This window comes from Salmo salar, unplaced genomic scaffold, assembly GCF_905237065.1.
Source record: "Salmo salar unplaced genomic scaffold, Ssal_v3.1, whole genome shotgun sequence".
Lineage (NCBI taxonomy): Eukaryota > Metazoa > Chordata > Actinopteri > Salmoniformes > Salmonidae > Salmo > Salmo salar.
Window position 1 is genome coordinate 47,632 of NW_025549770.1, and position 25,335 is coordinate 72,966.

Consider the following 25,335-nt stretch of genomic DNA (forward strand, 5'->3'; position numbering starts at 1 on the left):
CAGGGTAATGTTCTGGCTATATACTGTATATTATAGACGCTATGATAACCACATTACCTTAGCATATTCAGGGTAATGTTCTGGCTATAGACTGTATATTATAGACGCTACGATAGCCACATTACCTTAGCATATTCAGGGTAATGTTCTGGCTATAGACCGTATATTATAGACGCTACGATAGCCACATTACCTTAGCATATTCAGGGTAATGTTCTGGCTATAGACTGTATATTATAGACGCTATGATAACCACATTACCTTAGCATATTCAGGGTACTGTTCTGGCTATAGACCGTATATTATAGACGCTACGATAGCCACATTACCTTAGCATATTCAGGGTAATGTTCTGGCTATAGACTGTATATTATAGACGCTACGATAACCACATTACCTTAGCATATTCAGGGTAATATTCTGGCTATAGACTGTATATTATAGACGCTACGATAACCACATTACCTTAGCATATTCAGGGTAATGTTCTGGCTATAGACTGTATATTATAGACGCTACGATAGCCACATTACAATGCATGTTAAAAGGCCTTTTCGCACTGCATTGTTCTTAACCACAGGCTATCTAAGAATGGCTCTGGGCTAGTTCATCAAAACAATTAAAGAGCTTTAAATCAAAATGAAATTATATTATAGACGCTACACATTGATTTTCACGCTTTCTCAGGATATCATCCATTTTGCTGCTTATCATAATGGCATGCATTACCAACGCTGCCATACTGTATGTCTACAGTATGATGGCATTACCAACGCTGCCATACTGTATGTCTACAGTATGATGGCATTACCAACGCTGCCATACTGTATGTCTACAGTATGATGGCATTACCAACGCTGCCATACTGTATGTCTACAGTATGATGGCATTACCAACGCAGCCATACTGTATGTCTACAGTATGATGGCATTACCAACGCTGCCATAATGTATGTCTACAGTATGATGGCATTACCAACGCTGCCATACTGTATGTCTACAGTATGATGGCATTACCAACGCTGCCATAATGTATGTCTACAGTATGATGGCATTACCAACGCTGCCATACTGTATGTCTACAGTATGATGGCATTACTAACGCTGCCATACTGTATGTCTACAGTATGATGGCATTACTAACGCTGCCATACTGTATGTCTACAGTATGATGGCATTACCAACGCTGCCATACTGTATGTCTACAGTATGATGGCATTACTGGCCTAATGGACATGTGCAATCAATGAATGTGCCCTTTGAATAGCTGAACTCACACATCATTTCCTTATTGTGTAGTTAGCTGCATGTTCTACATTATAAATAGATCATGTATATGAGGCTAACCATCAACCAGATTGTTTTACATGATTTATCTGACATTAAATAGTTTAGTCCAAATCCAAATGTTTTGATGTGGATTGAGGCCTGTGTCCCCCGTTGTATTCAGCTCTCCTTATTTCTATTGTGGATTGTGTTTCTGTCCGCCAATGGAAAGTCTACAAAACTATGAGAAAACCAGCCTATGTATTTAATACATGGAATTGGATTGTGATGATACCGATAAATGAGTCGTGCACACAATTTTTATTATTTTTTTTAATCAGGAATCAAATTTGATGTGCATGAAATAGTTTAGTGAAATCTGCATAAAAGGAGAGTAATCGCCCATAATTCTGCACCTTTGGATAGTTGATCATCATGATTTAGTGACGGCAAAGAACATTAATGGATCTCCTGGGGTTTTAAAGAGACCAACTTCCTGTTCTGTTGGCTGTTGCACTCAAGAGATCAGCAGAGATGTGTTCATATTTCTGCAGGCAGTTGTGTTATTTTGATCAATGTATTTGCAATTTTGACTGTATAATATATTTTTTTATGAATGTTTTTATGTGTTTAAAAGACAACTACATTTTCAAAATACATTTACTGTTTTGCAAAAGTTGTTTTCATCCAGACTGTTGCTTGTGAGGCAGTCCATGTTACCAGTACATGACTTTAACACATTTCATACTTTATTCTGTATAGTCTTCTAATGTATATATTTCCAATCATAACAACAACAAAAATGTTACTACTTTATTACTTAGCTATTTGTGTATATTTGTGTATATTTTTGATCATGGGTATTGTACTGTTGAGGGAAGTTTGCAAGTCAGCATTTCCCTGTATCCCGTGAAGAGAAATCTTTGATTAGAAGATGAACGGACCCCCATTCACAACAGCTGTCGTACCGATGTGAGCAGCACTATCTAGCCATCACTGATACTGATAATTCACTTGCTCAATGTGAAAACACAATATAGACCAACGAAGCGACTCATTCTGATTTCTCTTCACAATCACAGGAGGTGCACCGTTCCTGGAGGTACTGCAATACCAGGTCGATGCGTGGAGTGGACGGAGCAAGCCCCTATTCCATCTCCCTGTTCCAAAAATCAATTTAATATATGGTCCCCAGATAGGGGACGTATCAGATATTAAACTGATAAGAACAGATACTACACTTGATCTTAGCCAAAAGGCCGAGAAGCGATACCGCAATGCTTTCGGGAGGAAGTCGCCGTTCTCCGACACGTCAAATTCGATTATGGTTACACCAAAATGAGCTCGGTATGTTTTTTGTTTTCCATTAAAAAGATAATGCTTTAAATAAATGTTAACAATGGATCGGGAGTTGATCAAAGTCAGGAATAACCACGTTTCACTGTTATAAAGTTACACTTTGGTAGGTTATAAAGTCACGTGGTCATCCGCCCTCCACCCTCCAATCAGAAACGAGAGAAAGCGTTGTTAAATTAAAACCAGATCAACAGCTAAATTGGAATAATAATATATTGCGGGTGGTGGGGACAATATGGAGATAATAATATTGACATAACATTTGATCTTGTATTAAATATATCTGGTATCGTTGCTGCTACAACCGAACTGAAGTAATTGTCCACCTGGTGGCGCCAGAGATCCACCGACCGTCGCTGTTTCCTTCCTGTCCTGTAGTTCAGCAAACTGCATCTCATGTTCAACCACTTGACTTCAATACGTCGTCAACGAAAATAATGTGAACAGTAAAAAATAGCCTGTCTTTTTTTTGTATCTGTCTGTAGAGCCTTGTATGATCAGGCCATTGTGAGGAGGTCTTCATAAAGTGTCCCTCCTAAATTACTAGATGCCAAACTTCAAAGATGTCCACGGCACTGGACTGCAGTGAGAGAGCCAGGCCTACAGTACGGCCTAAGGACTGGCTTATGGTCCTGGCTGCCTGAATGTTTCCTCCACATAATAAACTAACAAACACAGCACTGGACTGCAGTGAGAGAGCCAGGCCTACAGTACGGCCTACGGACTGGCTTATGGTCCTGGCTGCCTGAATGTTTCCTCCACATAATAAACTAACAAACACAGCACTTTGGAGGCTTACTCAGTCACTACAACAAACTTCATAAAATGCCATTAGGCCTAATGAAGATACTATATATATATATATATATATATATATATATATATATATACATATGTAAGTTACTTGATTGGTGTCTTGTGAATCAACCTGTATGCGCATTAGGGTTGAATATTTCCCCGGGATTATAGGATAATAAATCACTTTTCTCCCAGGTAACCTGGTAGTTTCCACCCAAACTGGAAGTGTCATTCAAAAGCATTATAAGGTATATAAATGTGTGGATTTGATGAGAGCTTTGATCAGCATGAACATTGTAATCTGATGCTACCTGAGTCTGATGAGACATATAATAAATACATTTTATGAGCCCTACATTAACCACATTTAATGAGCCAAAAACCCCAAATTATTGTACAGTTATCCATTAGGTCCACCAGGTCCTCACTTACAATGACTGTGAAACATTACTGCATTCAAACGTTATTTTATGACGTTCAGCACACTAACCAGTGATATATTTTTGCAATGGGAAGTAACAGCTGGTTTGTTCATTTCATTTTGGAAATGAAACAGTTGTGTAATTGTATTGTTCTGACTTCTTGGGGCCGACTGGAGTGAATGTCATCAAAAAGCATTGCTCCTCCTTCACTACAACTAGAACGACCCGACTACAGACTATATAATGTCGGGAGCATTACGTGATGCTGTGTTTTCTCTTATTCTGATGATTTTATAGTTTGACACGACGTGTTGGAAGATGTTTGGTCCTTCTGACGGCCTAAGTCCTATAATCACGGTTCACCGCTGGATCTAAGCGAAGGCTTCAGTTCAACCTGTCCAGAGGCAGGTTGAACGTCAGATGAATGGATGTTGGTCCCCAGGTCGACCCTTGGCAATGAGAGAAAATTGACTACCTGGACTATTTCAAATCAAATCAAACTTTATTTGTCACATGCGCCGAATACAGCAGGTACCTTACCGCGAAATGCTGACTTACAAGCCCTTAACCAACAATGCAGTTCAAGAAAGAGTTAAGAAAATCTACATTGAACCCCCATCTATTTATATTGTACCCTGCTGCTACTCGCTGTTTATTATCTATGCATAGTCACTTCACCCCATCCTACATGTACAAATGACCTCTAACCTGTACCCCTGCACTTTGACCTGTATATCGCCTCATTACTAACCTGTACCCCTGCACTTTGACTCGGTACCGGTACCACCTGTATATAGCCTCGTTACTAACCTGTACCCCTGCACTTTGACTCGGTACCGGTACCACCTGTATATAGCCTCGTTACTAACCTGTACCCCTGCACTTTGACTCGGTACCGGTACCACCTGTATAGAGCCTCGTTACTAACCTGTACCCCTGCACTTTGACCTGTATATAGCCTCGTTACTAACCTGTACCCCTGCACTTTGACCCGGTACCGGTACCACCTGTATATCGCCTTACTACACCCCTACCTACTGTTTATTATCTATGCACTACACCCCTACCTACTGTTTATTATCTATGCACTACACCCCTACCTACTGTTTATTATCTATGCACTACACTACACTAATAACTCTACCTACATGTACAAATTACCTTGACTAACCTGTACCCCCTGTATATAGCCTCCACATTGACTCTGTACCGGTACCCCTGTATATAGCCTCCACATTGACTCTGTACCGGTACCCCTGTATATAGCCTCCACATTGACTCTGTACCGGTACCCCTGTATATAGCCTCCACATTGACTCTGTACCGGTACCCCCTGTATATAGTCTCCACATTGACTCTGTACCGGTACCCCTGTATATAGCCTCCACATTGACTCTGTACCGGTACCCCCTGTATATAGCCTCCACATTGACTCTGTACCGGTACCCCTGTATATAGCCTCCACATTGACTCTGTACCGGTACCCCCTGTATATAGCCTCCACATTGACTCTGTACCGGTACCCCCTGTATATAGCCTCCACATTGACTCTGTACCGGTACCCCCTGTTATAGCCTCCACATTGACTCTGTACCGGTACCTGTATATAGTCTCCACATTGACTCTGTACCGGTACCCCTGTATAGCCTCCACTTTGACTCGGTACCGGTACCACCTGTATATAGCCTCCACATTGACTCTGTACCGGTACCCCCTGTATATAGTCTCCACATTGACTCTGTACCGGTACCCCCTGTATATAGCCTCCACTTTGACTCGGTACCGGTACCACCTGTATATAGCCTCGTTACTAACCTGTACCCCTGCACTTTGACTCGGTACCGGTACCACCTGTATAGAGCCTCGTTACTAACCTGTACCCCTGCACTTTGACTCGGTACCGGTACCACCTGTATATCGCCTCGTTATTGTTATTTTATTGCGTTACTTTTTATTATTTTTACTTTCGTTTATTTGGTAAATATCTTCTTAACTGTTTCTTGAAGAAGCATTGGAACTGTAAATCTGTATATTCATCACCTTAAGCTGAAGATTCCTGATGGGGGAGCAAAACAAGACGACGAGGGAAAGTATCGTTTACTGATGTGGTCGGAGCACTAAACCGTGTAGGGACGAACGAGAGGATCCTTATACTGATGTGGTCGGAGCCGGTAGGAGACGGAAACGAGGAGGAAAGTCCATCCGTTATACTGATGTGGTCGAGCACTAAACCGTGTAGGAGAAAGAGGAGGAATCATTGACAGAGAGAACGAGGAGGAAAGTATCGGACACTAAACCTGTAGGAGACGGAAACGAGGAGGAAACCATCCGTTACTGAGGTCGGAGCACTAAACCGTGTAGGAGACGGAAACGAGGAGGAAAGTCCATCCGTTATACTGATGTTTGAAGAACAGTATCTGTCTACTCATGTGATGCTGGGATAAGTAAGATATACAGTGAGAGCTATAGAGAATAAGCCGCTGCAGTGACGAAATTGATAAAATAACGGCCATGTATCAAGTGTGATGACGACGGAATATTTTCGGTATTTATTAGGATCCCCATTAGCTGCTACAAAAGTATCAGAATTGTTCACTTCTCTCATTGACTTCTCAAACCCCGGGTAGGTTTTGCTTCGCAGGCGTTCTTGGAAATCTCACGTCTCTGGGTTTAGGATCTCTGGCAGTGCGGGAACAGGAAGTTCCCGGCAGGCGCGCATCACTAGAATAAAAGGAAGCGCCAGAATTGTGCAGTCGAAACGACAACTTTTGCGTCCGTTTCAAATGTATTACTACAGGTAACGTTTAAACTTTAAACGTTCTAATATCGAAAGAACATGTCATAACATGCTAGTTAACAAATACATCAAGGTATTATCACGTCTGGTAAAGGTTTTATGTGCTAATTTTGTCTCAACCGATTGAGTGAAGAACGTCCTGAACTATTTTACAAATCACATAGTTAGATATTTTAGGTTTGTACAGTATATAATCTCGTCAAGGTAATTTTATAAATAATCAATTTATTTGAGATTTCTGGGTTTGTTTTTACATGTCGTTATTGGTTTTGTGTAAAATGAACGAGCTGCTAAACTCCGGACTTCAGTGCAGGCAGGGTGTCATAATTGTTGAAGCCGTGTTGTATGGACCAAACTGCAGACGGAATGTGGATATTCATCTTTTTAATATAGAAGAGCAAAGCCACGAAACTCACGACAGGCTAACAGGCTAACAGGCTAACAGGCTAACAGGCTAACAGGCTAACAGGCTAACAGGCTAACAGGCTAAGGCAGTGTTAGCACAACCACCCACAAACCCAAGTGACAAACATCCTCCCTAAATATATGACTCCCAATCAGGAACAACGATCCCCAGCTGTTCCTGATCAGGAGTCACAAGACTAACACAGAAACAGACATACTAGACAACACATGCAGACTTCTTCTGCCACGTCCTGACCAAAATACTACACCACTACTCCCTCTGCTGGTCAGGACGTGACACAGTGAGGGTGCAGCAGAGAGAGACAATGTCACGGTCCCACTACTGTTGAAGCTAAATGTTATGATAATCTGTTTTCTACATGTCTACCAAGGCCGTAGCCATGGAGTCAACATTAGGGGGACCAAATCTGCCGGTGGAAAATCCCCCAGAAAAAAAATCTAAATTTGAAATCTAATTTCCTGCCATTCTAAAATAAAATAAAATTCACAAACACGTGGGATGAACTTTTTACTTTGTTTATTTTTTCCAATAATGTTTAATAGTGTTTTGTATTACATTGCTGTTTTTTATTCTTCACCTGTTCTTGTCTCATTGTATGTAATGGCAGAGATGAGGGATGAAGGAAGTTCAACCAATACCATCACCATATAAACAGACATCTATGCATTGTTATATGAAGACATGTCCAGATATTGTGGCCGAGGTTTAGCAAATTGTTGTTTTTATTTACAAGTAAACTTGGGTGGGCAGCAGGGGCGTTTACTCTGCTCTCCTCTTCTCCTCTGGTCCTCTCTTCTCTTCTCCTCTCGTCCTCTCCTCCTCTCCTCCCATCTTCTCTTCTCCTCTCCAGTCATCTCAGGTTCGAGTTGCCAAACGTCAGCCTCGAAACCTTAATGACTTGGAGAAGATTTGCAAAGAGGAGTGGGACAAAATCCCTCCTGAGATGTGTGCAAACCTGGTGGCCAACTACAAGAAACGTCTGACCTCTGTGATTGCCAACAAGGGTTTTGCCACCAAGTACTAAGTCATGTTTTGCAGAGGGATCAAATACTTATTTCCCTCATTAAAATGCAAATCATTTTATAACATTTTTGACATGCGTTTTTCTGGATTTTTTTGTTATTATTCTGTCTCACTGTTCAAATAAACCTACCATTAAAATTATAGACTGATCATTTCTTTGTCAGTGGAGAAACGTACATAATCAGCAGGGGATCAAATACTTATTCCACTCGCTGTATATAGTGTTTTCTATAGTATCTTAGTCTGTTCCGCTCATCCATATGTATAGTCTTAATTCATTCCTACTTAGATGTAATTTGTTAGATATTACTGCACTGTCACAGCTAGAAGCACAAGACAGTAAGAAAATATTTACCTAGAACGCTAGTGGATTAATATTAAGAAGCAAAGCTATATACAGGGGGTACCGGTACAGAGTCAATGTGGAGGCTATATACAGGGGGTACCGGTACAGAGTCAATGTGGAGGCTATATACAGGGGTTACCGGTACAGAGTCAATGTGGACGCTATATACAGGGGGTACCGGTACAGAGTCAATGTGGAGACTATATACAGGGGGTACCGGTACAGTCAATGTGCAGGGTATATACAGGGGGTACCGGTACAGAGTCAATGTGGAGGCTATATACAGGGGGTACCGGTACAGAGTCAATGTGGAGGCTATATACAGGGGTACCGGTACAGAGTCAATGTGGAGGCTATATACAGGGTGTTACGGTACAGAGTCAATGTGGAGGCTATATACAGGGGGTACCGGTACAGAGTCAATGTGGAGGCTATATACAGGGGTACCGGTACAGAGTCAATGTGGAGGCTATATACAGGGGGTACCGGTACAGAGTCAATGTGGAGGCTATATACAGGGGGTACCGGTACAGAGTCAATGTGGAGACTATATACAGGGGGTACCGGTAGAGTCAATGTGGAGGCTATATACAGGGGGTACCGGTACAGAGTCAATGTGGAGGCTATATACAGGGGGTACCGTACAGAGTCAATGTGGAGACTATATACAGGGGGTACCGGTAGAGTCAATGTGGAGGCTATATACAGGGGGTACCGGTACAGAGTCAATGTGGAGGCTATATACAGGGGGTACCGGTACAGAGTCAATGTGGAGGCTATATACAGGGGGTACCGGTACAGAGTCAATGTGGAGGCTATATACAGGGGTACCGGTACAGAGTCAATGTGGAGGCTATATACAGGGGGGTACCGGTACAGAGTCAATGTGGAGGCTATATACAGGGGGTACCGGTACAGAGTCAATGTGGAGGCTATATACAGGGGGTACCGGTACTGAGTCAATGTGCAGGGTACAGGTTAGTTGTGGTAATTTGTACATGTAGGTGGGAGTGAAGTGACATGTCAGTTTTGTATTTTGAATAAATGTGCAAAAATGTCTAAACATGTTTAGCTTTGTCATTATGGGGTATCGTGTGTGTAGATTGATTAAATTGCTTTTCCCTCAATGTTAGAATAAGGCTGTAATGTAACAAAATGTGGAAAAAGTCCAAGGGGTGTGAATCCACCTGGAATGAAAGGACAGACCGCTGACTGAGAAAATGGATTTAATCACTTATAGACTAAGACTTGTGGGAAACAGCTTTTTTAAAAATGCTCGTTGTTAAACCAGTGGAGAAATGAAATGTTTTAACATGAACATTAATACAACCTGATACTGTATCCAGTCTATTGGGTCTTTAACTGGTTAACAATAATAAAAAGTTACAGTAAAATAAATGTTAATCTGAAACTCAAATCCACAGGAGGATTTATCCACCATCATCCAGGCTCATTCCTAATCATAACAGATCAGCTGCTGGTCATTCTGAAATAACCCGAGAGTTTTCTAGTCTTTAAACGGTTTGAAACGTGAGTCAATCCGGCCCTGGTAGATACAACGACAACTAAAAGTCCTAATATAATACAGTTTCTCCCCAACCACATTATTCTCCCTCTTCCTCCTTCACCTTCCTCTTCTTCCTCTTCTTCTTCGATGACTGTAAATCACAAGAAATAACAAATGAGTGTGTCTGTTCAGACAGAACGGCTTAGAAGAGGAATATATATTCTGGAGGCATGACTCCATCAGCTACGTACTTCCTCTGTGGGAGAGACGGTGGCCTCCTCTTCCTCAACGTCCATCGCCTCCTCCACTTTCTTGGACTTCTTCTTCTTGGGAGTTTCTGCTGCCGTTGACGCCTCTGGTTCTGAATGAAAGCGCCCGCGAGACCGTAGAATTTAACAGACGGCTGAGAACCGGTCTCTCGTGATGGGTTATATAACAGGATGTGTATTATGGGATGGGTTATATAACAGGATGTGTATTATGGGATGGGTTATATAACAGGATGTGTATTATGGGATGGGTTATATAACAGGATGTGTATTATGGGATGGGTTATATAACAGGATGTGTATTATGGGATGGGTTATATAACAGGATGTGTATTATGGGATGGGTTATATAACAGGATGTGTATTATGGGATGGGTTATATAACAGGATGTGTATTATGGGATGGGTTATATAACAGGATGTGTATTATGGGATGGGTTATATAACAGGATGTGTATTATGGGATGGGTTATATAACAGGATGTGTATTATGGGATGGGTTATATAACAGGATGTGTATTATGGGATGGGTTATATAACAGGATGTGTATTATGGGATGGGTTATATAACAGGATGTGTATTATGGGATGGGTTATATAACAGGATGTGTATTATGGGATGGGTTATATAACAGGATGTGTATTATGGGATGGGTTATATAACAGGATGTGTATTATGGGATGGGTTATATAACAGGATGTGTATTATGGGATGGGTTATATAACAGGATGTGTATTATGGGATGGATAATGGGTTATATAACAGGATGTGTATTATGGGATGGATAATGGGTTATATAACAGGATGTGTATTATGGGATGGGTTATATAACAGGATGTGTATTATGGGATGGGTTATATAACAGGATGTGTATTATGGGATGGGTTATATAACAGGATGTGTATTATGGGATGGGTTATATAACAGGATGTGTATTATGGGATGGGTTATATAACAGGATGTGTATTATGGGATGGGTTATATAACAGGATGTGTATTATGGGATGGGTTATATAACAGGATGTGTATTATGGGATGGGTTATATAACAGGATGTGTATTATGGGATGGGTTATATAACAGGATGTGTATTATGGGATGGGTTATATAACAGGATGTGTATTATGGGATGGGTTATATAACAGGATGTGTATTATGGGATGGGTTATATAACAGGATGTGTATTATGGGATGGGTTATATAACAGGATGTGTATTATGGGATGGGTTATATAACAGGATGTGTATTATGGGATGGGTTATATAACAGGATGTGTATTATGGGATGGATAATGGGTTATATAACAGGATGTGTATTATGGGATGGATAATGGGTTATATAACAGGATGTGTATTATGGGATGGGTTATATAACAGGATGTGTATTATGGGATGGGTTATATAACAGGATGTGTATTATGGGATGGGTTATATAACAGGATGTGTATTATGGGATGGGTTATATAACAGGATGTGTATTATGGGATGGGTTATATAACAGGATGTGTATTATGGGATGGGTTATATAACAGGATGTGTATTATGGGATGGGTTATATAACAGGATGTGTATTATGGGATGGGTTATATAACAGGATGTGTATTATGGGATGGGTTATATAACAGGATGTGTATTATGGGATGGGTTATATAACAGGATGTGTATTATGGGATGGGTTATATAACAGGATGTGTATTATGGGATGGGTTATATAACAGGATGTGTATTATGGGATGGGTTATATAACAGGATGTGTATTATGGGATGGGTTATATAACAGGATGTGTATTATGGGATGGGTTATATAACAGGATGTGTATTATGGGATGGGTTATATAACAGGATGTGTATTATGGGATGGATAATGGGTTATATAACAGGATGTGTATTATGGGATGGATAATGGGTTATATAAATCGGATTATGGCTCAGAGTTACTCAACTGACCTTCCACAGGATCTTTCTTGGATTTCTTGGTTTTGACGGTCACTGGCGTGGCCAGCTCTTCCTCCTCCACCTCCTCCAACTTCCTCTTCCTGGAACCAGAGGGGAGGGTGGAGTCTCCCGAGGGGTCGTACACCTTCACGTCACTATGGAGACGACAGAACGTTAGTCACCAGCACAGTTGGTAATTAGTCGACGGTCGATTGGTCGAACGGTGTGTTTTTAGTTGAGCAGTAGCAGGTAAATGTATAGCACACGAGACAACTTCCTGCTTCACGACCATCTCAGTGAATCGTTTGCGTTTGATTGTTAGTGTATAACAATTCCCCATTACATATATCATTAGTACTACATTTACCCTTCATTCCTATCATTTCCAATCTACAATACAGTCGCCCCCAGGCGTAACAATACAGTCGCCCCCAGGCGTAACAATACAGTCGCCCCCAGGCGTAACAATACAGTCGCCCCCAGGCGTAACAATACAGTCGCCCCCAGGCGTAACAATACAGTCGCCCCCAGGCGTAACAATACAGTCGCCCCCAGGCGTAACAATACAGTCGCCCCCAGGCGTAACAATACAGTCGCCTCCAGGCGTAACAATACAGTCGCCTCCAGGCGTAACAATACAGTCGTCTCCAGGCGTAACAATACAGTCGTCTCCAGGCGTAACAATACAGTCGTCTCCAGGCGTAACTCACCTCTTGTGTTGGTATTTGTCAGACTTCGCCATGGCTTTGCCTGATCCACTGATTCTTCTGATCTGAAGGGAGAAACCAGGGTCAGTACAATAGTAGGGGACCTGCAGAGTAGGAGACGAGTAGGAGACGAGTAGGGGACGAGTAGAGTAGGGGACGAGTAGGAGACGAGTAGGAGACGAGTAGGAGACCGGCAGAGTAGGAGACGAGTAGGAGACCGGCAGAGTAGGAGACGAGTAGGAGACGAGTAGGAGACGAGTAGGAGACGAGCAGGGGACCGGCAGAGCAGGGGACCGGCAGAGCAGGGGACCGGCAGAGCAGGGGACCGGCAGAGCAGGAGACCGGCAGAGCAGGAGACCGGCAGAGCAGGAGACCGGCAGAGCAGGAGACGAGTAGGAGACCGGCAGAGCAGGAGACGAGTAGGAGACCGGCAGAGCAGGAGACGAGTAGGAGACCGGCAGAGCAGGAGACGAGTAGGAGACCGGCAGAGCAGGAGACGAGTAGGGGACGAGTAGGAGACCGGCAGAGTAGGAGACGAGTAGGGGACCGGCAGAGTAGGAGACGAGTAGGAGACCGGTAGAGTAGGGGACGAGTAGGGGACCGGCAGAGTAGGAGACGAGTAGGGGACCGGCAGAGTAGGAGACGAGTAGGGGACGAGTAGGAGACGAGTAGGGGACGAGTAGGAGACCGGTAGAGTAGGGGACGAGTAGGGGACCGGCAGAGTAGGAGACGAGTAGGGGACCGGCAGAGTAGGAGACGAGTAGGGGACCGGCAGAGTAGGAGACGAGTAGGGGACGAGTAGGAGACCGGTAGAGTCGGAGACGAGTAGGGGACGAGTAGGGGACCACAGTAGGGGACCACCAGGACATCACTGGTTAACCTGTTGGGTCTAGGGGGCAGTATTGACACGGCTGGATAAAAAAAACGTACCCGATTTAATCTGGTTACCACTCCTACCCAGTAACTAGAATATGCATATACTTATTACATATGGATAGAAAACACCCTAAAGTTTCTAAAACTGTTTGAATGGTGTCTGTGACTATAACAGAACTCAAATGGCAGGTCAAAACCTGAGAGATTCCTTTACAGGAAGTGGCCTGTCTGACCATTTCTGGAACTTCTTTGCCATCTCTATCTTTTACTAAGGATCTCTGCTCTAACGTGACACTTCCTACGTCGTCCATAGGCGCTCAGAGCCCGGGAAAAACCTGAATGTCGTCATCCCAGCCCCAGGCTGAAACACATTATCGCCTTTCTCAAGTGGCCGATCAAGGGACTCTGGGCTTAGGCGCGTGACCTGACCGCCCCGTCTTTGTGATTTTTTCCTCTGTTTGCCGAAAAGGAGATTCCCGGTCGGAATATTATCGCTTTTCTACGAGAAAAATAGCATAAAAATTGATTTTAAACAGCGGTTGACATGCTTCGGAAGTACGGTAATGGAATATTTAGAATTTTTTGTCACGAATTGCGCCATGCGCACGACCCTTCTTTACCATTTCGGATAGTGTCTGGAACACACGAACAAAACGCCGCTATTCTGATATAACGATGGATTATTTTGGACCAAACCAACATTTGTTATTGAAGTAGCAGTCCTGGGAGTGCATTCTGACGAAGACAACAAAAGGTAATCAAACTTTTATAATAGTAAATATGATTATGGTGAGTGCTAAACTTGCCGGGTGTCTAAATAGCTAGCCCGTGATGCCTGGGCTATGTACTTAGAATATTGCAAAATGTGCTTTCACCAAAAAGCTATTTTAAAATCGGACATATCGAGTGCATAAAGGAGTTCTGTATCTATAATTCTTAAAATAATTGTTATGCTTTTTGTGAACGTTTATCGTGAGTAATTTAGTCAAATGTTAGCGAATTCCCCGGAAGTTTGCGGGGGGTATGCTAGTTCTGAACGTCACATGCTAATGTAAAAAGCTGGTTTTTGATATAAATATGAACTTGATTGAACAAAACATGCATGTATTGTATAACATAATGTCCTAGGGTTGTCATCTGATGAAGATCAAAGGTTAGTGCTGCATTTAGCTGTGGTTTGGGTTTATGTGAGATTATATGCTAGCTTGAAAAATGGGTGTCTGATTATTTCTGGCTTGGTACTCTGCTGACATAATCTAATGTTTTGCTTTCGTTGTAAAGCCTTTTTGAAATCGAACAGTGTGGTTAGATTAACGAGAGTCTTGTCTTTAAATAGCTGTAAAATAGTCATATGTTTGAGAAATTGAAGTAATAGGATTTTTAAGGTTTTGAAAATCGCGCCACAGGCTTCAAGTGGCTGTTACGTAGGTGGGACGAATTCGTCCGCCTTGCCCATAGAGGTTAATAACAAGCTGAGATGAGGTAGTGACTGAAAAGCATCAGGTAGTTTCAGGACTGTAGACATTAGTCATCATCATCACTGCTTGGCTGGTTGTTCTGGGCCTCCAGCAGTAAGAGGCAGACAGATACTTACTCCCTTCTCCTCTAGGTGGCGTAGTCTGGCCTCCAGCTTGGCACGGTTCTCAACTCCCATCTCAGCGTTGGTGTCCTCTCCCAGGGCATCGTAGCGAATCGCCAGAGACGCTTTGGCTGCCAGCATCCTGGAGATCTGAGAGGAAGAAGGTCGATTACAACATGACAGCATCCTGTAGAGACATGCTGATTCCAGCTGGAACATGACAGCATCCTGTAGAGACATGCTGATTCCAGCTGGAACATGACAGCATCCTGTAGAGACATGCTGATTACACCTGGAACATGACAGCATCCTGTAGAGACATGCTGATTCCACCTGGAACATGACAGCATCCTGTAGAGACATGCTGATTCCACCTGGAACATGACAGCAGAACAGCAGTGAAGAGATATTCTCCTTCCTGTGAGGCTGGAATAAAAGCCTCACCTTGCCCTTGTTTTTGGCCGACGTCTGTCCCACCAGAGAGGCGTGGTAGATGAGACCATATTTGGGCGTGTCTCTGCGCGTCTTCAGGGCTCTGAACAGGGCTTTCTCTGCTCCCAGGATCTGGACGGTGGAGGCCGGGTGCTTGGCCAGGTTCAACAGGGACCCTGTCACAGAACAAGAACATTTAGGACCAGTTGGACTCTCCAGCTGTCCAGGGAAAAGGTTTTCATACAAGCTCAGATGAGGTAGTGACTGAAAAGCATCAGGTTTCAGGATTGTTGACATATAGTCATGATTAATCACTGCTCGTTTTGTGTTGTGAATTGATTCCTGCTGTTACATCCTGACTCACCAGCGTGCGAGATGAGTCGCGCCCCCACCAGCTCGCCCACCATGACGGTCAGGTTGGGGCGATGGCCATCATCCTGTTCTTCAGGTAGTCGTACAGCTGGGTGCGGTACTCTGTGATCTCTATCACCTGGTCACACAGGTGCATGATGTTACCGATGTCCTCCTCGGATACCTCCGTTCCCATGGAGATCTCCGCGGCCAGTTTGACCTCTGCCTCGACCTCCTCGGGGAGGTGTTCGGACAGGTCAGTGGTCGCCACGTTGGTGCGAACGCCGATCTTACGGACGCTCTTGCAGTAGGCCAGGTTGTCAGTGATGATCTTGCCCACCTCAGGGAAGTGCCAGCCGTACCACTCCCTACAGCGCATGATGTAGTTGTTGAGCTCCTTGTCCAGGTCGTCCAGCAGAGCTACAGACCATAATACCAGTTACTACCAGTTACACCTGGTACAGACCATAATACCAGTTACACCTGCTACAGACCATAATACCAGTTACACCTGTTACTAAGCTACAGACCATAATACCAGTTACACCCGGTACAGACCATAATACCAGTTACACCCGGTACAGACCATAATACCAGTTACACCCGGTACAGACCATAATACCAGTTACACCCGGTACAGACCATAATACCAGTTACACCCGGTACAGACCATAATACCAGTTACACCCGGTACAGACCATAATACCAGTTACACCCGGTACAGACCATAATACCAGTTACACCCGGTACAGACCATAATACCAGTTACACCCGGTACAGACCATAATACCAGTTACACCCGGTACAGACCATAATACCAGTTACACCCGGTACAGACCATAATACCAGTTACACCCGGTACAGACCATAATACCAGTTACACCCGGTACAGACCATAATACCAGTTACACCCGGTACAGACCATAATACCAGTTACACCCGGTACAGACCATAATACCAGTTACACCTGGTACAGACCATAATACCAGTTACACCTGGTACAGACCATAATACCAGTTACACCTGGTACAGACCATAATACCAGTTACACCCGGTACAGACCATAATACCAGTTACACCGGTACAGACCATAATACCAGTTACACCCGGTACAGACCATAATACCAGTTACACCCGGTACAGACCATAATACCAGTTACACCCGGTACAGACCATAATACCAGTTACACCCGGTACAGACCATAATACCAGTTACACCCGGTACAGACCATAATACCAGTTACACCCGGTACAGACCATAATACCAGTTACACCGGTACAGACCATAATACCAGTTACACCCGGTACAGACCATAATACCAGTTACACCCGGTACAGACCATAATACCAGTTACACCCGGTACAGACCATAATACCAGTTACACCCGGTACAGACCATAATACCAGTTACACCTGGTACAGACCATAATACCAGTTACACCTGGTACAGACCATAATACCAGTTACACCTGGTACAGACCATAATACCAGTTACACCGGTACAGACCATAATACCAGTTACACCCGGTACAGACCATAATACCAGTTACACCCGGTACAGACCATAATACCAGTTACACCCGGTACAGACCATAATACCAGTTACACCTGCTACAGACCATAATACCAGTTACACCTGCTACTAAGCTACAGACCATAATACCAGTTACACCTGTTACTAAGCTACAGACCATAATACCAGTTACACCTGTTACTAAGCTACAGACCATAATACCAGTTACACCTGTTACTAAGCTACAGACCATAATACCAGTTACACCTGTTACTAAGCTACAGACCATAATACCAGTTAAAAATTAAATTGCACTAATGTGCCTACATTCTGTAGCAGTATGTGTAGAATTGTAGGAAATGAACGCTAAAAATTAAATCATCTTCACTGTCTCGTGGGGGCGCTAAAATGTTCTGCTCTCTCTTGGGGGGCGCTAAAATGTTCTGCTGTCTCGTGAGGGGGGGCGCTAAAATGTTCTGCTCTCTCTTGGGGGGGCGCAAAAATGTTCTGCTGTCTCGTGGGGGGCGCAAAAATGTTCTGCTCTCTCTTGGGGGGGGCTAAAATGTTCTGCTGTCTCGTGAGGGGGGGCGCTAAAATGTTCTGCTGTCTCTTGGGGGGCGCTAAAATGTTCTGCTGTCTCTTGGGGGGCGCTAAAATGTTCTGCTGTCTCTTGGGGGGCGCTAAAATGTTCTGCTCTCTCTTGGGGGGCGCTAAAATGTTCTGCTGTCTCGTGGGGGGGCGCAAAAATGTTCTGCTCTCTCTTGGGGGGGGGCTAAAATGTTCTGCTGTCTCGTGAGGGGGGGGCGCTAAAATGTTCTGCTGTCTCGTGAGGGGGGCGCTAAAATGTTCTGCTCTCTCTTGGGGGGCGCTAAAATGTTCTGCTGTCTCGTGGGGGGGCGCAAAAATGTTCTGCTCTCTCTTGGGGCGCAAAAATGTTCTGCTGTCTCGTGGGGGGCGCAAAAATGTTCTGCTCTCTCTTGGGGGGGGCTAAAATGTTCTGCTGTCTCGTGAGGGGGGGCGCTAAAATGTTCTGCTGTCTCTTGGGGGGGCGCTAAAATGTTCTGCTGTCTCTTGGGGGGCGCTAAAATGTTCTGCTCTCTTGGGGGGCGCTAAAATGTTCTGCTGTCTCGTGGGGGCGCAAAAATGTTCTGCTCTCTCTTGGGGGGGGCTAAAATGTTCTGCTGTCTCGTGAGGGGGGGCGCTAAAATGTTCTGCTCTCTCTTGGGGGCGCTAAAATGTTCTGCTGTCTCGTGGGGCGCAAAAATGTTCTGCTCTCTCTTGGGGGGTGGGGGCGCAAAAATGTTCTGCTGTCTCGTGGGGGGGGGGGGCTAAAATGTTCTGCTGTCTCGTGTGGGGGGGGGGGGGTAATGATGTGGGATGTGTTGTGGCCCCTCATGAGGTTTTCGTGGCCCCCCATCCCTGGTCTAAGAGGAGATACTTACAGATAGCTTGAACTATCATGGTATCCACTTTGTCAGGGCTGAACTTCAGCTTGTAACGGGACAAACTGAGGAAAGAGAACAGATCAGGATCTGACATAGCAGCGTTTCAGCTCTTCTGTGAAAACAGAGAGGTGCTGCCTCAGGGGTAGTGACGAATGCTGAGTAAATCCACACGAGGTTTCAGACAGCATGATATAATCATCGGCAACACACACACTTACATATTAACGTAAGTAAATTATAAAAAGTGTTTGTCTGTAATGTCTTCCGTTATAAGACTAGTCGGCATCATCTAAAATGGGATCCTAATAAATCCAAAACACCAAGTGGTGTCTGTGTTCCTACCTGTGAGCCAGTCCCAGAGACATGGCGCTGATCTCCCGGGGGGGCAGCCCAGTGATCAGGGACTCCATCTGGGTCCTGATGCCTCTCATCAGCTCGGCCACCGCAGGACTGTGGACACAGTTCAGGTTCAACTTCTCCTTGATGACGCCCCCCAGTTTAGCGTCGCTGATGGCCAGCTGTTCATGAGCTTCTTTAGCCACAACTTTCTTCAGGATCTTCTTCAGGCTCTTCCCCATCTTCCCTTCTGTCATGGCCGTGGCCGCTGGGCACCGGAGAGAAGATATGTTATATAGTTACAACAGGAGAGAAGATATGTTATATAGTCACAACAGGAGAGAAGATATGTTATATAGTCACAACAGGAGAGAAGATATGTTATATAGTCACAACAGGAGAGAAGATATGTTATATAGTCACAACAGGAGAGAAGATATGTTATATAGTCACAACAGGAGAGAAGATATGTTATATAGTCACAACAGGAGAGAAGATATGTTATATAGTCACAACAGGAGAGAAGATATGTTATATAGTCACAACAGGAGAGAAGATATGTTATATAGTCACAACAGGAGAGAAGATATGTTATATAGTCACAACAGGAAGACAGGTTTACACGCTACGCGATTCAGCACTCTGGAGTCCAGTTCTGTGAGCTTGTGTGGCCTACCACTTTGCGGCTGAGCCGTTGTTTCTCCTAGACGTTTCCACTTCACAATAACAGAACTTAGTTAACCGGGGGCAGCTCTAGTAAGGAAGAAATTTGACAAACTGACTTGTTGGAAAGGTGGCTTCCTATGACAGTGCCACATTGGAGATTACTGAGCTCTTCAGTAAGGCCGTTCTACTGACACATTTTTATTCCACCTTAATTTAACCAGGTAGGCTAGTTGAGAACAAGTCCTTTATTTAACCAGGTAGGCTAGTTGAGAACAAGTCCTTTATTTAACCAGGTCGGCTAGTTGAGAACAAGTCCTTTATTTAACCAGGTCGGCTAGTTGAGAACAAGTCCTTTATTTAACCAGGTAGGCTAGTTGAGAACAAGTCCTTTATTTAACCAGGTAGGCTAGTTGAGAACAAGTCCTTTATTTAACCAGGTCGGCTAGTTGAGAACAAGTCCTTTATTTAACCAGGTCGGCTAGTTGAGAACAAGTCCTTTATTTAACCAGGTAGGCTAGTTGAGAACAAGTCCTTAATTTAACCAGGTAGGCTAGTTGAGAACAAGTCCTTTATTTAACCAGGTAGGCTAGTTGAGAACAAGTCCTTTATTTAACCAGGTAGGCCAGTTGAGAACAAGTCCTTAATTTAACCAGGTAGGCTAGTTGAGAACAAGTCCTTAATTTAACCAGGTAGGCTAGTTGAGAACAAGTCCTTTATTTAACCAGGTAGGCTAGTTGAGAACAAGTCCTTTATTTAACCAGGTAGGCTAGTTGAGAACAAGTCCTTTATTTAACCAGGTAGGCTAGTTGAGAACAAGTCCTTTATTTAACCAGGTAGGCTAGTTGAGAACAAGTCCTTTATTTAACCAGGTAGGCTAGTTGAGAACAAGTCCTTTATTTAACCAGGTAGGCTAGTTGAGAACAAGTCCTTTATTTAACCAGGTAGGCTAGTTGAGAACAAGTCCTTAATTTAAATAGGCCATGGTGGCGAAGTAAATACAATATAGCAAGTAAACACTGGAATGGTAGATGTGCAGAAGATGAATGTGCAAGTAGAGATACTGGGGTGCAAAGGAGCAAGATAAATAAATACAGTATGGGGATGAGGTAGGTAGATAGATGGGCTATGTTCAGGTGCAGTTATCTGCTCTGACAGCAGTGTTTGTCTATGGAGATTGCATGGCCGCGGGCTCGGTTTTATACACCTGTCAGCAACGGGTTTGGCTGAAATAACCGAATCCCCTAATTTGATGGGGTGTCCACATACACGACATATACAAGAGACTTATAGTTCCAACATGGTATGTTTTCATTCATAGAATCAACATCTGTTAGGAGGGTTACGGTTGGCTGTGGTCTGGTTGTTATGGTTACGGTTGGCTGTGGTCTGGTTGTTATGGTTACGGTTGGCTGTGGTCAGGAGGGTGAGCTGGCTGCTGTCTGGTTGTTATGGTTACGGTTGGCTGTGGTCTGGTTGTTATGGTTACGGTTGGCTGTGGTCAGGAGGGTGAGCTGGCTGCTGTCTGGTTGTTATGGTTACGGTTGGCTGTGGTCAGGAGGGTGAGTTGGCTGCTGTCTGGTTGTTATGGTTACGGTTGGCTGTGGTCAGGAGGGTGAGCTGGCTGCTGTCTGGTTGTTATGGTTACGGTTGGCTGTGGTCAGGAGGGTGAGTTGGCTGCTGTCTGGTTGTTATGGTTACGGTTGGCTGTGGTCAGGAGGGTGAGCTGGCTGCTGTCTGGTTGTTATGGTTACGGTTGGCTGTGGTCAGGAGGGTGAGTTGGCTGCTGTCTGGTTGTTATGGTTACGGTTGGCTGTGGTCAGGAGGGTGAGTTGGCTGCTGTCTGGTTGTTATGGTTACGGTTGGCTGTGGTCAGGAGGGTGAGCTGGCTGCTGTCTGGTTGTTATGGTTACGGTTGGCTGTGGTCAGGAGGGTGAGTTGGCTGCTGTCTGGTTGTTATGGTTACGGTTGGCTGTGGTCAGGAGGGTGAGCTGGCTGCTGTCTGGTTGTTATGGTTACGGTTGGCTGTGGTCAGACGGGTGAGTTGGCTGCTGGCTGGTTGTTATGGTTACGGTTGGCTGTGGTCAGGAGGGTTACGGTTGGCTGCTGTCTGTTTGTTGTTATGGTTACGGTTGGCTGTGGTCTCAGTGGTAGTGAGGAACACTGCTGAATGTCCATGGCTGATTGACTCCTAAAGGCTCCTGCATGCTTCCCATCCCAAACAGGGGGATAGTTAGTGAATATCTTAGGAAACTTGTTTGGTCTTCAGGTCAGGTTTTTCCCAGCTGTTTGTGAACACTTCAACGACACACGTTTTTCATTCACATTTTCTAACTTAATAGATACGGCACCAAACAGCTTACTCAGATGTAAAATTGTAAAAAAAGTAATATTAATTGAAAGACATTTCTTGAGCCATCTTCAATTAATTCTGACTAGTTTGAGTTAGTGTATACCGGCTACGGCTTCTCAAGATGGACAAACTACTGTCGCTGCTTTTCTCATTTTTCAAGCGAAGGTCTTTTAAGGGAGTATGCGAGCACACGTTTGGTTCACCGAGCTGAAGCATGCAGAAGCCTTAATTAACTCTGACTGCCCTTGAACACTAACTGGTACATTATAGTGAGCATGGTGTTTGCAACGCCAGGGTTGTGGGTTCGACTCCCACGGGGGGCCAGTACAGGAAAAATAAATGTATGAAATGAATTGAAATGAATGCATTCACTACTGTAAGTGGCTCTGGATAAGCGCGTCTGCTAAATGACTAAAATGTAAATGTAAATAAATGTGAAAGTATTCTGTCTACCTGCCAAGGCCTCGGTTGTGTCCTGGAATTTCTCAAAGTGCTTCAGCTTCACTCTGGAAGGAGAAATGGTGGTAACATGTTATTCATCAACTCCAGAAACATGTTCCTGATAATGTGTAATACTACTGTTCATTAACAATGTATTCCCTCTAATCTAAACACTCGTCTCTCCAGACACGGGGCCAAAACTCACACTTTGTTGGCCTTCTCCGGCGTTTCAAACTCCTTCCATAAACTGTCCACCTCCTGGAGCTTTGACTCATCTAGGACCTGAAACAAAAACAGGTTTCAAGTTGGATCAAGTACACGGGCATACCGTACATGACTTGCGTTTAACTCAACTGGGTTTTCATGTGTTGAAAAACCCCTGTGAACTGGGTGATGATCTGTAAAGGGGGACATGCCAACACGCGGTCCTCCCAGTACCACGCAGCAGTTCTGCTAACTAGACTAGGAAGAGAAACCTCTGAAGTGTTGGGGAAGCATTGGCATCAAATAAATCATTTACCTCCTAAAATACAACGGGTTCAAATAGTTGCATAATTACAGAATCCAAGTCCAAGGTAGGAAAGTATGTGTATATCCAGCAGGTCTAGGGAACTTAGCTGGCTAACTCGCCACATGTAACGTGGTTAACACCAGCGTGTTGAATGAAAAGGCCCAGTTGCAGTAAAAAGTTTTGCAGAAGAGAATTACCACGACGACCTAAATAGAGAAGCCATGTATACTGTAAACAAGGAGAAACAGGTCTTGACATTGAAATACTTTGTATTTTAATACAATATCTAATTACTCCAGGAAAACAACGTATTTAGCTCTCTACACCGCGAAACGGTCCAATGATTAAAATGTAATGCACCTATCTAAAATTATTCGAATTTAAAATATAACTTTAGCTAAATACTCACTTTAAATATTGCATAACCAGCAGCGGTTTCAAATAAAACAAGCATCTCTGCCGCTTTTCCACCAAGTTTAACCCCGAAACAAACTTCTCTCCTGGACAGGCTTCGCTAGTCCTGTTCCACGCGGTGATCTGTGTGCCTCACCCGGAAGCGCGTCCTCTCTAACATCGCGAGAAGTGGCCGCGAGAACTAGTTGGAGACAAAAATCACACGAGAACATTTTGGTGAAGATCCGCGTACACGTTCCTAGCGCCAGCAATGCATGTTCCATACAGTAAAACCTTTCAGTACAAAACGATACACGCAAATCCCCCCAAAATAAGACCGGAATTAATCAAATCAAATAAAAACGTTTATATAAAAGTTGACTGTCACACACCGGTTAGTTGTTTTACAGGGTCAGCTATAGTAGTACGGAGCCCCTTGAGCAGATTAAGGTTAAATGCCTTGTTCAAGGGCACATCGACAGATTGTTTTACCTTGTAGGCTTCGGTATTCAAACCCGAGAACTTTCTGTTACTGGCCCAACATTAACCACTAGGCTACCTAGACAGGAATGTAAATATATATATATATATGATGTTGCTTATAGACATTATGGACAGTATATAAATAGGAAAGGTGTGTACCGCAGTAGTTATATAAAGTACCACAGTATGAGTCATAATACCCATAAAACCTAGCGGTCAAACATGGAAATGGTCCCAATCGTTTTTTCCACCATTCATTTTTCCCATAGGGTATTTTAGAAACACTTAAAATCAGGGCTGTGTTTCGGTTACGCTTACCTTGGTAAGACGTTTTGATAACCATCTAAATCTCTCTCGGAAAATATTACTTTTATCAAAAATATTCGCCTGTATTCGCCCTCCCAAAAGGAAACGCTAATTAGCTGCTAATGTGGCTATCATAAAGAACTACAAATACCATGATGATCTGGACGAGACTACAGAATCAACGGTAAGAATCTCTGGATTAACTATCTAATGTTAGCTAAATGTAGTAATGAATAAATTGGCCACATTTTATAAATGGACAATTCTGTGAACTGTCTTGTACCATTTTAAATTGACACAATACCTGTTAGCAAAGGTGTCAGCGAGAGGTGACGTGCAGGAGCTTGCAGGAATTTGCAGTTTTGCTTTGATGATAATTAGTATTTTCGAATCTGAGAGTAAATTGAGACTAACATATTGATAAAAATCACCTTGTCCGAGAGAGATTTAGATGGTTATGAAATCGTAATGCCAGGGTAAGCATACAAGAAACACAGCCCTTATTTTAAAGTGTTTCTATAATCCCCTATGGGAAAAATCAATGGTGGAAAAACCATTGGACCATTTCCCTCTTTGACCGTTAGGTTTTATGGGTATAATGACACCTCTACAGTGGGGCTCTATGGGACGAACCAGGACTACAATACTGGATACACATCAAATCAAATCAAATCAAATTTATTTTTATAGCCCTTCGTACATCAGCTGATATCTCAAAGTGCTGTACAGAAACCCAGCCTAAAACCCCAAACAGCAAGCAAAGCATGTGAAAGAAGCACGGTGGCTAGGAAAAACTCCCTAG

General features: G+C 43.7%; 1 protein-coding gene and 2 non-coding genes across 3 annotated transcripts; all 3 read right to left on the reverse strand.

Annotated features, from left to right (window-relative positions):
- Nucleotides 1-2,345: 2,345 nt before the first annotated feature.
- Nucleotides 2,346-2,536, reverse strand: LOC123738797 (U2 spliceosomal RNA). Its single transcript, XR_006767542.1, has one exon. It is a non-coding gene; the product is annotated as a U2 spliceosomal RNA (small nuclear RNA).
- Nucleotides 2,537-9,643: 7,107 nt separating this feature from the next.
- Nucleotides 9,644-23,918, reverse strand: LOC106575044 (nucleolar protein 58). Its single transcript, XM_045713513.1, is given in 13 exon segments — nucleotides 9,644-10,092; nucleotides 10,193-10,302; nucleotides 12,157-12,299; nucleotides 12,855-12,916; nucleotides 15,322-15,456; nucleotides 15,751-15,914; nucleotides 16,103-16,162; nucleotides 16,165-16,509; nucleotides 19,045-19,109; nucleotides 19,390-19,651; nucleotides 22,853-22,905; nucleotides 23,046-23,122; nucleotides 23,761-23,918. Coding segments are annotated over 13 exon segments (1,575 nt in total). The 5' UTR covers nucleotides 23,806-23,918; the 3' UTR covers nucleotides 9,644-10,038.
- On the reverse strand, nucleotides 15,194-15,276 carry LOC123738798 (small nucleolar RNA SNORD11B). Its single transcript, XR_006767543.1, has one exon. It is a non-coding gene; the product is annotated as a small nucleolar RNA SNORD11B (small nucleolar RNA).
- Nucleotides 23,919-25,335: the final 1,417 nt, after the last annotated feature.